Here is an 18,284-nt window from a genome sequence, read left to right as displayed (position 1 = left end):
CAATAAGACACTAAGCGAATTGAAAGAATCTGGGCACCAACTCTGATATTGAAGTGGGAATGAGCGCACATACTCAGTGATTTGTGATGTTGCTGGCAAAGTACAAGGTTTAAGCATTGAGCATGGGTGAGGAATGGGTAGCAGTGACATATTGAAGAGGAGGCCTCACTTAGAATGGCCATTAGATACAGATCAGAGCCCTGCTTGCCAGTTGTGTTTGAAATAGGGTTAATATAGGGACATCATATTAAGTAATGAATTTCTTTACAACAGATAATACGGAAGATGACCTGGGAAGCCCAGAAGAGTCTACAATCCAATTGTGTACATGAGATCATTGGGAAGTACTCATCTGCACATTAGCCAGTCAAGGAGCATATGACAAGTGCAAAAAGTAGCCTGTGTGCGAGCTTACATAACCTAAAAGCATAAAACATTTTTCTTGAATGGTCCCACTGCTTCTTTGGAAGGTTTAATATCAGGTGGAGAATGAAATATTTCTGTCACTGTTGCCTGTAACCATTCTGCAGCTGCCCACTATCCGAAACCCACTGCAATCGTTGGACGTGGTACCATATAAAAAGCAATATAAAAGCAGGAGAGTGGCAAACGGATTGGAATACTCCTGTCTAGTTGCTAATCAGTGCCATCTCAGAAAATCACTGAGGCCATAGTGACTGCAGCAACAGCCTGGGTCTAATCCAGAGTCCAGAATGTGAGTCAAGTATATAAACAGAATTTCTTTGTAAGCACTATCATTCAGCAATTGGCAGCCAGCACCAGTACAGTTAATTAACCAGTTACAGCTTGGCATTCAGTTGTCACAATGGCTTGACAGTTTCTATTACTTGTTACATCCATCAGCAATCTCATACCTTAATCTCTAAAAGAAACTGCTCATGAGAAATATTTACAGGCACCTCAAGACAGTATCAGTAATGCTTCCCCAGTGCAAATTTTCTAACCCAGAAATCACAAAATGGAGCTGATTCTAACACTGGTCAATTAAAAGGAACAAATTTGAAGCGACTCTCCCAATTTCCTGCCCCTCAACCCACTGCCTTTCTGCAAGTTACAAACTGCACCAGCTTTTCTGAGCAGGTAAGTAAGAATCCAGCCAATATATAAATCAGACTTCAATGGTATCAGTGGAACCTAACTGCAATTTTAACTTCCAGGTCTACAAAGAGAAACGGTTGCAACTTGCTGCCAGGGAAAAGGAGCTCTCATTAAGTGAAGCAAATTTTTGTTTTAGTTTTACAATGTGTTAGGAAAAATAGAAGTGCTCTGTTGAATATCAAAAGGAGACTGAAGGCTGGTATGCCATCGCTAAGTCACCCTTTATTCATACGTGGAAAGTCCTCGACACTGATTCAGCTCTGTCAGAGCCAGCTCTCAGAGTGAACAGGATCTCTGACACTCTTGTTTATATGTCAGCCAAGGCTCCCAGATTGTACCAGATTAACAACCCCAATCAGGGAGCTCATATTCTATGAGGTCCACCTGGCTGACCTTGTTACAATCACTACACCTTCCCCCTCTGAGTCCGAGGTTGTAAGTTGGTTCTTTTTTGTTGCCGTGCCTCCTGGGGCATTTTAGAACTGGGTCAGGCTCCTCCAACTCTGCCTCTGATACAGGCAGCATATAATGCACAGTAGCTCGCCTCTTGCGCCCAGAGCATCTCAGAAGAAATTCATTGCTCTCCTTCAGGATGCAAAGGCATTGAGATGGTAACATCTGCCATGTCCATCTCAGATTCTGAGGTGCCTTCAACGCTTGACGGAGAGGGAGAACCCATGGTTTTGGAAACCGTCAAAAAGGCTGTCGGGGAGCTCGGCACATTTTACTCCCTGACTGTTTGCGAGTTGGCAGCTTTTATATGGTCCACATGCTTGTTCGGGGCAGTTACACCTACACAAACTTTACACGTCACTGGTCCTGACCTCGCGTTGACCATGCCTCTTACCCATGCAGGGCCATTCTCATGGTTCCTACAACAAACTTCGTCCCCTGAAGTAAAATGTCTCTCCGGCTTAGCGTTCCTGATGCCATTTCACCCACCCCCCCTCAACACCCAGTCTGGGAAGATCAGATTTAACCACATGCAGATTCTTATCCCCATCAGCAACTCTGCTGTGGCTATCCCTGTAGTTGCATAAGGGATGGTCCTATAGTCAAATAGGAACTGGAAGTTTGGTACCGAGCGAAGCTACAAGCTATTTCTTTAAACCTGCCTTCAAAGTGTGGAATGCTCTTTTTGCCAGGCCATTGGATAATGGATGGTATGGAGCTGTCATTATATGACGAATACCATTCGACTTTAAGAAATACTCAAACTCCCTGTGGTTTATGATGACCCTTTATCGATGACCAACACTGCCAGGAGTCTGTGTACTGCGAAAGATAATTGTAGGTTTTCTACTGTCATCCCTGTGTTTGACAAATGAACTCTATGCAGATTTAGTCATTATGAAAGCTCATATTATTGGATGCTGGAAACTGAGTTTGCTAAAATTCAAACAACAAATTAAAGCAATCCAGGCAAAGAGTAGTAAAGCAAGAAGCCTATTCTTTATTAATTCACAGGATATACGCATCCCTAATTGTCAAAGGGCAGTTGAGAGTCAACTGCATTACTGTGGGTCTGGAGTTACATGCAGGCCAGACCAGGTAAGGAAAACAGTTTCCCTAAAGGACATTAGCGAACCAGATGAGCTTTTTCTGACACTTTGATTGTTAGACTCTTAATTCCAGATTTTTATTGAATTCAAATCCCACCACCTGATTGGTGGGATTCAAACATAGGTCCCTGGAACATTATCTTGGCCTTTAACTTAATAGTCTAGTGATTACACCACAAGGGCATTGCCTCCCTAGCAATTTGTGGCTTTATCTACTTTACTCTTTTTTTTAACCAATTAATGAAACTGTAAGAATAACTGAAAATGTTCCTTCCTTCAGAGCCTGTAACAGCTTAATGCATAGTTATTATAGATAATAAATAAGTATGCACCTTGAATTAGTGGTGGCTGTATGTCCATGCCGTTCACTGAAACTCTACCGCCATGTTTAAGTTTAATTGTCATGTTGCCCAGCTCTTGGAACTTCAGCGCAACTGATCTTATACAAACAGCATCTGGGTCGTCTGCACACTAGGGAAAGAGTTTAAAGCATTGAACATTGCTGCCAGCCATAGACATTGTTTCATATTCAACAGAGTACAATTGTTCATATTCTGTACCTGTACTTTCTCAATGAAAGCTGCAAATGTGTTTTCTTCACAGTCCTTTGCTAGTAAGTACTGGCACATTCCAATGAAGGTGAAATACTTATCGTCAAAACTCTTAAAGTGGGACTGTCCAATGACAAAACATTCCCCTAAATGGAAAAAAAAGTTAAGATGTTATCCAATATCGGGCTGGTACCAGCTTGTTGTGTTTCATTGGAAATCCAGCATGTTTTACTTAATTTACCTCAATAGCACTGACTTGAAAATGGTGAAGTTCTTTCTTTATAACTCTCAGTTACTACAGTTGGCAGATTCCTATAAACCAATACTGGATACTTGACAATGGCTTCTTGATTTCTCTCTTCTCAGATATTTTTATCTATCAATTACTTTCACTCATATGATAGTGTCCTTGCACTGGGGCAAGATTGTGACTTCACAGTAAGTCTGTGATTTCAGACTACACGATAGATATGCTAATGCAATGTTGCATTGCTAGAAGCATTGTTCTTTCGGATGAGATATTAAACCCATGTTCTATTTGTGTAAAAGATCCCAGAAAACAATGTGAATAGGAGTAGAGTGTGTGAATGAGAGAGAGAGTGAAAACAAAGACAGCTTTGCATTTATGTAGTGTTATCACAATCTCAGGAAAAGCTAAAACCCCGTTAGAGTCAATGAGGCATTTTGAAGTGAAGTCACTGTAGCAATGCACCAAGTCCCACAACTTTGCTGCACTGATGTTGACTGGGGTGATCTGGGCTGTGGTTAAGATATTTCGTGGTTAAGTTTATCTCTTCAGCTAAATTTTCCAGATTATGATTGGTTTCTTGTTTCTGTCAATTCACAGATATTGGTATATTTATGCAAAGTATGTATTTTTTGACAATCTATTTTTGCTTCACCATTGTGAAGAAATCAGCTGGAGGGATTTAGAACTTTCTAACCATGGAATCAGCTTTTGGCTTTTGTGGTGCAGTGGTAGTATCCCTACTTCTGAGCCAGAAGGCCCAGGTTCAAGTCCCACCTGTTCCAGAGGTCTATAATAAAGTTTCTGAACCGGTTGATTAGAAAACAGACTTTCTTTTAGTTCAGGGCAGCATATGCATTGCTGCTTATCTACACTGGAGATGTCGGCAGATGGATAAGGTGCAGGATGGGTAAGGTGCAGTAGCAGGAGTTGGGAAAGTCATCCGAGCAGATTAACCAACTTGGTTCAAATATCAAATTATCAGTGAGGTACTTGATTATTGGGTTTCCTTAAAAAAAAGATATTCTGTACTCTTGTAAACAGATCTGATTGTTATTGTGGAGATAGCAAGGTCCGCAGATACTGGAGTCAGAGTCAATACTGTGTGGAGTTGGAGGATCACAGTAGATCAGGTTACGGTTTCAATTTTATAGAGTACATACCTGGACACTCCTCATTGGTACACTCCCATTTTCCATGGCTGCAAATGCTGTAAAATAAAAGTATGAGGTTTGCTACAGGAGACAAAAGGTGAAGACAGCTGCACTAAATTTGGATTTCCATATAAGTTGAATTGAAAGATCTGGCTCTGGTATGGCTATTCTATACAGCCTCTAGATGGGTTTCACGTTGGTGCACCCATTTCCTTTCTATTCCTTTGAAACAACACACATAAAAATTGAATAAAAACCAAAAGAACTGCAGATGCTGCGAATCACGAACAAAAACAGATGTTGCTGAAAAAGCTCAGCAGGTCTGGCAGCATCGGTGAAGAAAAAAAGAGTTAACGTTTCGGGTCCGGTGACCCTTCCTCAGAACTGATGGTAGCTGGGAAAACGTCGGTTTTGTTCACAAAAAAATTGAGCATTTTTTTTGCATCCAACTTCACAGTTCTTACAAAAGACTAAAGGAAAGGAGGTGTCTGTTAGCAAAATACACCTGACAGAAGTATTCATGCCATTTTACCCAAAGAGATGTGAATATCAGCTGTTACTTTTTAAGATACCATAATCAAGTTGTAGCTGTTGTTTTCTTTTTAGAATTGTCAGAATGCCATTTAAAACAAAACTAAGTACAGATATTCCTTTATTTTGCAAATTTCCTACCACCCTTCCTTTCCATCTGGAATTGAAAAACTCTTTGAAATAAGCTATCTTTTCACAAGCCAGCGTTATGCCTGGTTTGATTCATTGATTTATTTATTGTCACATATACTGAAATACAGTGAAAAGCTTTGTTTTATAGAATCCCTACAGTGTGGAAACAGGCCATTTAGTCTATCAGGTCCACACCTACTCTCTGAAGAGCATCCCACCCAGAACAACCCCCTACCCCATCCTTGCATTTTCCTTCCTAGACACTATGGGCAATTTAGCATGGCCAATTCACCTAACATGCACATCTTTGGACTGTGGGAGGAAACTCCCAGAGGAAACTCACACAGAACGGGGAGAACGTGCAAACTCCACACAGACAGTGACCCGAGGCTGGAATTGAACCCGGGTCCTTAGCAGTGCTAACCAGCGAGCCACCAGGTCACCCCAGTGTTTATGTGCGGTGCAGGCAGATCATAGTAAGCAAAGGATGTACAGATCAAAAAAAGACTTAGAGGTATACAGGTTACATTGCACAGGGCATGTGCTAGGCAAGATCAACGTTAGCAAGATCAATCATGATTTGAAGCCACAGAGTTCATTCATCAGTCTGATAGCGGCCAAGAAGAAGCTGGTCCTGAACCTGCTCATGTGTGTGTTCAGGCTTCTTCCTACATAATCTCAGTTATCTAACAGATCTATTAGAGATGGTAGGTACCTAAGTCAGAGACAACATCGCCTTTAGCCTAAAGTCATTAATTTGGAAGGATAAGTAAAACATAACATCATGTTGACACATAGCTAATCCTGCACAAGATAATTCTAGGGCAGAGACTGGGATAACAGAAAGCAGAAAGAATGGGCTGATCCATTGAGTTGGACTCTTGCCTTATATATTAGCTTTCAGGATTTACGTTCAAACCAGACTGAGGAGCAAAAGAAAAAGCTTATTTTCTTTCTGTAAATGGTCTTGTTGAAATTGATTCATATAGTTTCAATCCAGCCCTTGCTGAACAAGGCCCTAAAATACAAAGCTGTTGTTACAAACGTAGGTTTATCATAAGCTATCCAACATCGCTTATGCAACAGAGTAGCTCAACAGACCTAACAATATCTCCTTTGACTTTCAAACTATCGTGTGTATTCTTAAAGTCATAGAATCATAGAGATGTACAGCATGGAAACAGACCCTTTGGTCCAACTTGTCCATGCCAACCAGATGTCCTAAATAAATCTAGTCCCATTTGCCAGCGTTCAGCACATATCCCTTTAAACACTTCCTGTTCATATATCCATCCAGATGCCTTTTAAATGTTGTAATTGTACCAGCCTCCATCACTTCCTCTGGTAGCTCATTCCATACATGCACCACCCTCTGCGTGAAAAAGTTGCCCCTTAGATCCATTTTAAATCTTTCCCTTCTCACCTTAAACTATACCCGGTAATTTTGGATTCCCCCGCCCCTGGGAAAAGACATTGTCTATTTACCATATTCATGCCCCTCATGATTTTATAAACCTCTATAAGTTCACCCCTCAGCCTCTGACACTCCAGAGAAAGTAGTCCCAATCTATTCAGGTGCTCCCTGTAGTTCAAACCCTCCAACCCTGGCAACATACTTGTAAATACTTTCTGAACCCTTTCAAGTTTCACAACATCCTTACTATACCAGGGAGACCAGAATTGAACACAGTATTCCAATAGGCCTAATCAATATCCTGTACAGCTGCAACATGACCTCCCAACTCCTATACTCAATGCAGTAACCAATAAAGGCAAGCATACCAAATGCCTTCTTCACTATCCTATCTACCTGCGACTCCACTTCCAAGGAACTATGAACCTGCACTCCAAGGTCTCTTTATTCAGCAACACTCCCCAGGACCTTACCATTTAGGGTATAAGTCCTGCTCTGATACGCCTTTCCAAAATGCAGCACCTCATATTTATCTAAATTAAACTCTATCTATCGCTTCTCGGCCCATCGGCCCATCTGATCAAGATCCTGTAGTAGTCTGAGTTAGCATTCTTCGCTGTCTACTACACTTTCAATTTTGGTACCATCTTTTTGGTTATCTAAACTTTCAGTGGCTAACCTGTTCACCCATTGGCAAAGTGGACCAGATCATATATAAATATTCAATTGGTACAACTTGTCTGCATATAATTGCACAAAATAATGAACAAACTAAGCTTCACCACTTTATGGGTTTATCTTACTTAACTAAACAAAGAAAAACTTCTGAATAATTTCCTTGCATCCTAATCTTTTAAGCCTAGGCAAAATCTGGTCCCAACAGCTTTCAGTTTTATAAACTTGCCAATAAATGTGGATTCCTGTCCTTACTTTGCTGTGTTCACAATCAGGAGAAATGCTAACAATGCCAAACACTTGGGACCAGGGATATTGCAACATAGTAAATGTGAGAAACATAGAATTCCTACAGTGTGGAAACAGGTCAATTAGCCCATCCACACCCTCCAAAACACATCCCACCCAGATCCGTCTCATCCCTAAAACTCTGCATTTCCTATGGCCAATCCACCTAATTTGCAAATCTTTGGACTGTGGGAGGAAACAGGAATACTCAGAGGAAACCCATGCAGACAAAGGGAGAATGTGCACACTCCATACAGACAGTCACCTGAGGATGGAATCGAAACTGGGTCCCGGGTGCTTTGAGGCAGCATGCTAACCACTGACTCAACGTGCTGCCCTTCACTATTTTTATCAAAGCAACATAATTACTATAATTGTTTATTCTCTCAGTTTTGGTAAAATATCCTTAATGCCTAATTTAATAGCTTATTTCTCATTTTTAACATTTTCAATCCCTTTTAAAAACACATTTTAAACATAAATCTTTTCCAAATCTTTTAAATACATGTAATCTCTAATTCGTGCCTGGATCCAAAAGGGCTTAGGATGGATATGTTAGCAAAGAGAAAACTGTACTGAACATGAGAGAGATTTGACATGTTTTTCCAAGCTTTACCCAGTGAATACTTGGTGGCACTCCTAACAGTTAGCTCAATGTACCCCATAATGAGCTTTCCATTCCTGATCATTGCAAGTTTAGTTCCAATACTAACCATGTGTGGCAGTCCTGGGAGATACTTGAACCAGGAGGATACTGTTTACCCATGTGCATGCAAGAACACTCTGAAGAAGCAACGCAAGTGTCACCATCCAACAGTCTCCCATCTGAAATCCAAACAAACATGACACCATAATGTTTAGGATCGTGATGTAATACTGTGCTCTCGATAAACTTCTGAGAGAGTGTGCCAAAAATGTAACAATCACCTCCACAAGTGCAGCCATCCATGCATTGCTCATGACATAACTGATTGATATTTAAACTCCTGCATGTTTGTTCACAAGCTGGCACACACACTCGATACTCCATTCCAGTCGGACATTTCAGCTCTGGTTAAAACAAAATTTATATTTACATCATGAGAAAAGATGCATTTTTAAAAGCTGCAAAGTCATCATTCCTAACCATTACATTCTAAATAAGTTTAAGGATATGGTGTTTCGATACATTATTGGAAATCGAATAAAATATGGCATTAATCCCAATAATTAATGTCTAAGATCAAATGTATGTTAGAATCAAAGCTAAAGGTCTAATTTTCATTTAGATAATATTTACTTGTAAAATCTACGATTTGGAATTAAGCTAAGCTTTACCAACCCTTTTTGTTTTGCTGGATATAGATATATTCATTGGCAAGAGATACCATCAATATACAGAAACTATCAAAGACCAACAATCTAATCTCTAATTGGTTTAAGTGCTGAATCAGAATGAATTAGTCTTCAAATCTATTTCATTTATTGGTTTTGTTTTTGTCACTGTTATTAATAAACTCAATGAGCGTGTGTTTATCGACCTTTTAAAGTTACATTATTGTATGGGAAGTCAAGGCAAGCAGTAACATCAATATAAAATTAAAAGCATATCAGATGTCAGAAGAGGTAGTTAATAATTGCAGCACAGTTGTATGATAAAACCCTAAGAGGTTTACAAGAAAAATCATTTCTTTTAAACTTACTGCAATCATTTGCTGTAAACCAGTCATTGAGAAGTACACCTTTCAGAGCACAGGACCTTGCATATTCCAGAAATGCTTGACAATGACAATTTCTTCCTGCACAATGGCATGTATCATCCTCGCAAATTGCAATGAATGGTTCAGGATCTAGATGGTCATGACATTGTTGGAATACTTTGCTTGTTCTGAGCATTTTGCAATTTTGCATGATGTTCTATGTCCAAATAAAAGTTCAAGTTATTAGAAAAGTAAACTTCTTCTCTCTCACACACTCACAGACACACACACACACACACAGCCCTTCCTTTTCATCTCAAGCTTTTATGATTATCAATCATAGCATTATGACAAAATACATCACTAAGTTAAAAACTTTATCACCATTAAGTATCTTTCAAAAATAATGTGGACCTTGAACATATTGGAGACCAAATTTTAGAAGCAAAAAAGAACCAGGTAACAAAGAATGCTCTTTCAATATTTGTACATTTATGGGTTTATATAAAATTAATATTTCTAAATAACAGACCAACAAGTTTATTGGAGGTAATTCCACAGATCATAAATGCCATTTTAAGGTAAATAATAACGGATTTCCATAGAATCAACTGGTATGTTTAACTAGGAAACGAGTGAACTTGAATAAATTTTCCACAACATATTAAATTGCATACTTTTTGTTTATATGTTCAAGACACTATAATCCTTGACTGGCAATTAATAATCAAACTTGACTCTTGTTATTGTATCATTTTTCCAATCACATGGAACAAAGTAAGCACAGGAAAGTGCAGTGGAATTGCATATAATCAGATCACCCTTTTAATGGCACAACGGACCAAATGTTTTGGTCTTGAGGATTCTTTATCTTTATTGAAAGGCTGAACTCACATTTTGTACTGCCTCAGAAGACATGTTGCAGGTTTTGCTTGGAGGAGACACTCTGTTGCACAGCTCCCCAACATCGTGCATGGCCCAAGAGTTGGCAAAATCATAACTGTTCACCACCAGGAATCCTGTGAGAAAATTCAGTAGTTTTAATCACCATAAGAAGTTTAACTTCCCAAGGTTGGGTGCTTCAGTCTAGTTCTGTTAAGATAGACCAATAAAATCTCCAATAAAAAAAATAATAAATTTAATTATCTAATTTCTTTTTTCTGTAAAATATGTTTTATGACTTGTTCAATGTTTCACAACTCCAAAAATGCATTGGATGGCCAAATTTATTCTGGGCGATCCACATAAATAATAAAGTTTAGTAGAAAGAGGATGATCAGAACTTTTTCAGTGATTCATTTCCATCTTTTTGAATTTCTTCTTTTGTTATTGCAATTCCTAATTATGCATTCAATCTGAAATTGCCAACTTGCACAAACTAATACAATGTTAAATTACATTGTATCACCTTTAGCTCATTTGGGACATTCTTGCTTCAAGGACAGAAGATTATGTTATGGACCAGACCAGGCACATTCAAAATACATTTAGAAGGTAGCCTAGATCCTAACATTTTCTTATTTTAAAGGTAAATGTGAGGTGCTATGTTCCAGATGCAATTTGATTGGTCAAAATACTCGACATTAAGCAAAACACAATTTAATCAAACACTATAGTTAAAATACAACAAAAGAAAGAGGAACTTGGAATAATTTAACTCTATCAGAAAACTTAACAGAATAATAGATTATTTTATTACTAAAAAGTAACTGTTCCAATATAGTAACGTTGCACAAACACACCCTTGGCAAAAGGCAAATTCAGAAAATAAAATTGTCTCACATGCATCTCTAGCAGCCCAAGAGGAAGAAAAATCCAGACAAAACTCAGAGAGAGAGTATAGCAGCTGGGAGAATTCGCTGCCTTCCAATCCTGCTGAGACCCCAGCAGCGACTGCTGAAAGCTAAAACCAAAAGTCCTCATTCTGTGGGTGGGACCTTGACCACACCCATTCAGGCTGTTTCTTTTGTTCCAACTTAAAAAAAACACCCGTGGCTTCACAAGTTGTTTATCTTCTCATAGACTGCTTGGCACCTGTCCCCCAATCTCTCTCTAAAAGAAACTGGGACAAAACTTAAAGCCACAGTATCGTCACAATAGAGAGTTTAAACTTCAATTCAAACTTCGAAATAGAATATAGATTTACACATCAGTGGAGTATCGAAGTAGTGCAATCCCATTACTGTTGCCATCATCCAAATGTGGTACAGAGCCATTTGACATTTAATGTGATACAAGTGATTCTATGATAAATTCTAAGAGGTAGGAGCCTCTTTATGTTTGGCCAACATTTTTCCTTTAATCTACATCACCGAAAAAACTAATCATTTTCTCAATTATTTGTTGTCAAATTTTGAGTTTAATTACTCAAAGTGTTCTCAGGTGTGATAAGGTGCTATCTAAAATTTTGTCCCTTTCACAGTATCGTTAAGGCTGGCTCCAAGTGTCCTAGCATGTATTATTAATGTTAATTGTCCAAATCCTAACACCATCATTGAAAATATTGCATTAACTGCCAAGAAATTGATTTTGAAATATTCTGCATTTAAAATTAACCCACACAGCACCAAACCTCAGTCATATTGTTGGAATCTGTGTTCATTGCTGGTCACAGTTACAATCTCAGTTGACTTGATAATAGCCTTGGTTTTTTTTTGTTTAACAAATGTCAGTTATAGAAAGAAAAAGTAGAAAACATATGAAATAACTCCACAGAGGTCGGTATCTCTTTACCAAGTCACCCTTTATTTACACATGCATAGCACTTGATACTGGTCCAACTTCCTCAGAGCCAGCTCTCAGAGTGAACAGAACCTCTGATTCTCCTGTCTTTATCTGTCAGCCAGGGCTTCCTGATTGGACCAGGTTAACAGCCCCAATCAGGGAACTCACATTCTATGAGATCCACCTGCCTGACCTCATTCCAATCACTACAACATGCATTTTAACACAGATTTTATGAAATTTATATGAAAAGTTACAGAAACAAATTAAAAACTGCTGATAAAAATAATGTTTTATTACAGTAATATTACAAGAAAGTGTGAGCATGTTTAGAGATTAGCATCATTGTAGTAAAAATGTAGAAGGAGTAGAAAGGAAACAGGAAGCAGATGAGTTTTATTAAGATTTAAATTGTTGATGATTTGTTCTTTAATTAGGAAGGGTGTAGAACAATGGCATCTATTGACTGGAGTTTCATCCACATCACTTATTTCAAACCAGTTTTGGAGACTGAGTGAACTTAAGCTTGGTTGTTATTTCATCATAGAATATCGTATAATCCCAATATATCGTATCATTGAATCCCATTCGGCCCAACATGTACACACTGACCCTCCGAAGAGCATCCCACTCAGACCCATCACCCTACCCTTTCTCTGTAACCCTGTATTCCCCATGGCTAACACACCTAATCTACACATCCCTCAACACTATGGGCAATTTAGCATAGCCAATTCACCAAGCCAACACATCTTTGGACTGTGGGCGGAAACCGGAGCACCTGGCAGAAACACATGCAGACACTTGGAGAACATGCAAACTCCACACAGATGCTCGCCCAAAGGTGGAATCAAACCCAGGTTACTGACGGTGTGAGGTAGCAGTGCTAACCACTGAGCCACTGTGCCGCTCTCATATGTAGATGCCCATATGCTTTTCCAGGGGTTTCCTCTGGCTCTCCAACATTTATCAGACTAATCACTACATGTTTTATGCTTGACTGACTAATATTGTTTTCTATGACTGCCCTTGTCACTAGGCACCTCCAGGAAAATCAAATAAAAGTATCTATTATGAAAACAGCACCTTACTTTGTGTAATTGACTTCTTTTGGAAAATCAATTATGACCTCCCAATAGGTTTCCAATATTGTCGTTGGGGCGGACCTTCAGAAGCATCTTATTATTTTCAGAGAAACCTAAGACAGTGTCAATATTTTCAAGGGATCCCAAGCAGCATACGAATATCTGCAATTATCCAACTGTCCTTAAGTTTGCATCAATTGTTGCCAAGCCACCTTGGAAGTATTCATGAGTGTCTCATTACTTCCAGTGGATACTTCAGAGCCTGTCTATTAATACCGTGAATTTCAGGGAGTATGCCAATATTTGCAAAGATTCCTGTGTTGACTCTTTTTGCGGAGGCTCCCAGGACAATGCCAATATTTACAGAAGGTTCCCAGGAACATCAATTATTGCAGGGAGATTGCTGGGAATCTAATCAATATTTGCAAAGATCTCCAGGCATATTTCAATTTTCATAAGAGACAAGTGAAAAAGCAAGTCAGCTCTGTTGGGGGTTACTGAGAAGTCTAGGTTTAGGTTTCATTGTCATGCGTACTTAAGTACAGGGCTACAAGAGTACAGTGAGAAGTGTACAATGTCACCACACGCAATGCTATCTTGGATACAAAGTATCTAGTTACATAAACTTAGTTACAGAAGTAGAAAAATAAAGAAATAATATAGTATGTCAATATTTACAGGGCAAATGTAGGAAAACATCATTTACAGGAGCTTCCTAGGAACATGTAATTACTTGCAGTGGATTTTTACTCTCAAATTTTTGAAAATCAAGTGATTCATCATTAATGATTAGTACATTACCTTCTTGACTTATGTAATCATCTTGAGGAAAATTATTGTAGTCGCCACAGAGTCCGCACGTCCGACTAGCATATTTTTTTGACAGCATAATGGCCACATTTCCACTTGTATCAATCCTGACTGTGAACCCATGTTCATCACTGGATATGATATAGAAACCTGATTCTGTTCCTATAAACACTCCGTGGGATGCAAATGGCAGCAAGACCCTAGCAAAACAGAACAAACAGGTTTAAAAGAATTATATTGCGTGAGTGGTACAGTTATACTTGAAACGGTCTCTGGAGTGCACTTCCACACTGGTAATGCTATGCATTCAACATGTACTCAAGGGGAAGAATTTTAGCCCAACCCACCCACTTTGGAAAATAAAGTATAATGGATAAAATGCAATGTTACAGTCAATAAATAAAAGACTTGCATTTATGTAGCACCTTTCATGTCTACCAGATGTCTCAAAGCACTTTATAGCCGATGAAGTTCTTTTTTAAAAGTTTAGTCACTGTTGTAACATCAAAATATTGCCAACAAGTTGTGCTCCATAAACTTTCCTAAACAGCAGTGTGGTAATAGCCAGATAATCTACTTAAGTAATATTAATAGAGGCATAATTATTGGCAGGACACAGGAGATAACTCTTTGTAAATAGCGCGATGGAATCAGTCACATCTACTTCTCAGTTTAATATCTTGTCCAGAAGATGACACCTCTGACAGTTTATCATTTGCACTGCAGAAGGGTGTCAACCTCAATTTTTGCACTTGAGCCCTGGAATAGAATGTAAAACCAAAATCTGTGATTCGAGGCTGAGATTGCGATCAGCTAAGCCACAGCTGACGATGAGAGTAATCATCAACATGAAATGTTAACTGTTTCTTGCTGCAGATGTTGCCAGACCTGCTGAGTATCCCCAATGTTTTCTATTTTTATTGAACTGGGCACAACTTATATTGCTTTGCTCTGACTCATTGCAATCTTCCTTTTTTTGGACAGGCCAATGCACCTACAGTAATGGACAGAGCATTTTCTGATGGTCAGAACTATAGTTGTTTGGCAAGCAGAGGGAAGACTCCCAGTTCTTTTAAGTTCAAATAATTTTTCTTTAAATCGATGCTCCAAGACCATGTTGCAAACGAGATTCAAGAGTCTATTGACTTCATTGAGCCATACAAATTGAAATTTTGGACACATTCTGTACATGTTTTTATACTGAGTGATTTGAGACTGTACCCTTCAGAGAATTATGTTACAGTTTCTTTCTGGTTCTTAACTGTCACTTCATGAAGGACATATAGAAATATTGAAACAAATACAAAATACGCTGTAGAAACTCAGCAAATCGGACATCATCTGGGGAGGGAGAAACAGAGTTAGTGTTTCGAGTCTGGTCTGACTTCTTCGGACACAGTGCTAAATTGGCGGAGGGAGCAAAAATACATTCAAAAAATAGTTAAGGGAATTGATTGTCCTATCACCTATTAGGGTCACTGTGACCACAGAAAGCGCAAAGTATCAAGATCAAGGGCACTGCACCCTAGGGCAGGTCGAAGAGTTAGAGAGCCATCGAGCACGGAAACAGACGCTTCATACCAAACTCATCAATGCCGACTCGGTTTCCTAAACTGAGCTATGAACATAGAAGGTGCACCTTTGAACTAATTTTCTGTTATCTACCGCTGTTACCTTTTCTTTCTCACAGACGCTTCTCCTTTTAAAGAGAGAGTGATCTCAAAGTATTCTCCCAGATACAAAGAAATGCTTGTCCGTTTTCCATCCTGGAAGTTACCTGAAAGGTACAGGGACTTTGTCACTTCTCCAACATTACCACACACACAGTGATCAATTGCACATGAAACTGAAAAGAAACTGGTAATATCGGTAAGGGATGGAAATACCTAGAAGACTGAATGAGCGCTTCGAGCAGTCGCCAGCCAATTTGTAACTGCAGTGTCCTGGAAACTCATAGAAGTTCCCATCGAAAGTCTGGATGTGATACTCCCCGAAAAGGCTGCAGCGAGCATCTCTGTTCGGTTTGTTCTTGCCCTCAGCGAATGACAGTTTCCCCTGACCTGCACAACAGACATAGAGTCATACAGCAAGGAAACAGATTCCTCAGTCCAGCCAGTCCATGCTGACCATAATCCCAAACTAAAATAGTCCCACCTGCCTGCTCCTGGCCCATATCCCTCCAAACCTTTCCTACTCATGTACTTTTCTAAGTGTTTTTAAACTTTGTAACTGCGCCGCATCCACCACTTCCTCAGGAAGTTCATTCCACAAAATATTGTCCCTCATGTCTTTTTTAAATCTCTCTCCTCTCACCTTAAAAATATGTCCCCTAATCTTGAAATCCTAGGGAAAAGACATCTATCATTAACCCTTCATGATTTTGTAAACCTCGATAAGGCCACCTCTCAACCTCCTACGCTCCAATGTAAAACGGTGCAGCCTATCCAGCCTTTCATTATAACTTAAACCTTCCATAAGTTAAAGAACAACTTGTTTTGCCTTCAAACAAGGGTGAGTGCCTATCGATTCAGAGTTTTTACACACTAAACTCTCCAGAAACTTTTAAAAGTACTTTATCTATTTGAAATACGTATTTTAAAAAATCTTAGCCCAGTTCACCCAAGGAACTAGGAATAAACTGGAATCAGTTAAATCAGTACCCCCAGTGATAGAGCCCAATGATTGATTGACAGTGCCAAAGTAATGTTTACATTGCTGCAGATTATTTGTCTCACGAAATCAAAGTTGAAAAGCTTACAATACCTTGAGAATAGGACATCAAAGTGAAGAGGAGAAGTAAAGGCAGACAATTGCTTGCCATCTGTGAAAACCAGAAAGGAAAAGAATCAACAAAACACTGTGCAGAATGACTGACGTTTCCACTTCTCTCCCATCCTGCAAAATTACGCACAAAATTATAGAATACATAATTAGAACGAGTAATCGCGCATATTTCCCTTTTGACTTGCTCATCTGTCCAACTGCTTCAATGTCGCAGCTTTGAATAATGTCTGAGTATTCCACACAACCCCCAGAACAGTCTTTGCGGCCATGGACAGGGCTGAGAAACAAGGAACACTTACCTTGGCTCCAGCTTTTGGGGAGACAGACCAGGTTTAGAACCAAACTGACTTCAAAACAGTATTAAACCAATATGCTCTGAACTTCAGCAGGGTGACATCTAAGACCTGATAAATGCCTTCTTGGGAAAACAGTCTAATTTATACAGGACAGGAACTGTAAAATAATCAACATTTTCCGGGGGGCGGGGCCAACTTGGCACGAATCCTTTAGTGGATTCACGGTATCAGATTCCATAGAATCACTACCCAAAAGGAAACAATGGAAGGAAACTGGATAAAACACACTGACAGATTTACCAGAACCGAAAGAATCAACGAACTTCGAAAGGCTAGGTTTCTTTTTAATCACTCCAATAAGACTGTAAAATAGTTAACAACCCAACTAATCCCTGTCAGGAACTGAGCTTAATTGGCAAACACTTCCTTTGACAGAAGCAAAACATTCAGCTCATACATAACATCCACAAAATCATCATCTGATCTTCTAATTGGGTTGCAGTACTGATGGCGAGAATTATCGTGCTTTATAAATTTGATCATATCCACAAAAATATTGAAAGTAACCCTCACTATACCACACACAAAAAAAAGTATCTCATACTTTGGCCTTGCATGTCTGGCAGCAGTGTTCTGAAAAAGGATCACTAGACCAGAAACGTTAACTCTGCTTTCCCTCAGATGTTGCCAGACCTGCCGAGTTTCTCCGGTAACTGTTGCTTGTTTCCGATTTCCAACAGTCGCAGTTATTTGTTTCTTTTCTGTTGTTTTCCTTTGGCTTACAATGAGCTTGGAAACAAAGACACATTTCCCCAAAGGGACAGCATTCAACTGAACCAGATTGTGTCACTCTCCTTGCAGAAACGGGAACAAGATAATTTGTGGAGGATTTAGAAAGTAGGCACAGTACAGGACTGTTTAAGCCTATTACACCAGTCAATATGATCGTTACTGAACATCCAACTCAGTACCTGTTCTTGCTTTCTCCCCATAACCTTTGATTGCTTCAATCCTAAGAATTATATCCAACTCCTTTTTGAAACCATTCCATGTTTAGACCGCAACTGATTTCTGTGGCAGACAATTCTATAGGTTCACCACTCTTTTGATGAAGAAATTTCTCTTCATCTCAGTCCTAAGTAGTCTATCTACCCCATATTTTCAGACTGTGTCTCTTGGTTCTGGACTCCCGAGTAATTGGGAGCATCTCTCTGTGTTTACCTTGTCTAGACC

General features: G+C 39.2%; 1 protein-coding gene across 1 annotated transcript in view; it reads right to left on the bottom strand.

Moving 5' to 3' along the window:
• Nucleotides 1–17,169, bottom strand: part of vwf (von Willebrand factor) — a 103,685-nt gene extending 86,516 nt beyond the window's left edge. The window contains exons 1-12 of the mRNA XM_048610454.1: nt 17,055–17,169; nt 16,735–16,792; nt 15,858–16,031; nt 15,646–15,748; nt 13,963–14,171; nt 10,247–10,371; nt 9,356–9,569; nt 8,601–8,723; nt 8,387–8,498; nt 4,643–4,689; nt 3,242–3,378; nt 3,014–3,152 (exon numbers count right to left, since the gene is read on the bottom strand). Coding sequence (XP_048466411.1) covers nt 3,014–3,152; nt 3,242–3,378; nt 4,643–4,689; nt 8,387–8,498; nt 8,601–8,723; nt 9,356–9,569; nt 10,247–10,371; nt 13,963–14,171; nt 15,646–15,748; nt 15,858–16,031; nt 16,735–16,792 — 1,441 coding nt within the window. The 5' untranslated portion in view covers nt 17,055–17,169. The remainder of the gene's footprint in view (nt 1–3,013; nt 3,153–3,241; nt 3,379–4,642; nt 4,690–8,386; nt 8,499–8,600; nt 8,724–9,355; nt 9,570–10,246; nt 10,372–13,962; nt 14,172–15,645; nt 15,749–15,857; nt 16,032–16,734; nt 16,793–17,054) is intronic.
• Between the last annotated feature and the right edge of the window lie 1,115 nt (nt 17,170–18,284).

Source organism: Rhincodon typus, chromosome 22, assembly GCF_021869965.1.
Source record: "Rhincodon typus isolate 14 chromosome 22, sRhiTyp1.1, whole genome shotgun sequence".
In the NCBI taxonomy this organism is placed as follows: Eukaryota; Metazoa; Chordata; class Chondrichthyes; order Orectolobiformes; family Rhincodontidae; genus Rhincodon; species Rhincodon typus.
Note: the sequence above shows the minus strand (reverse complement) of the source record. Positions and strands in the feature narration are given on the sequence as shown.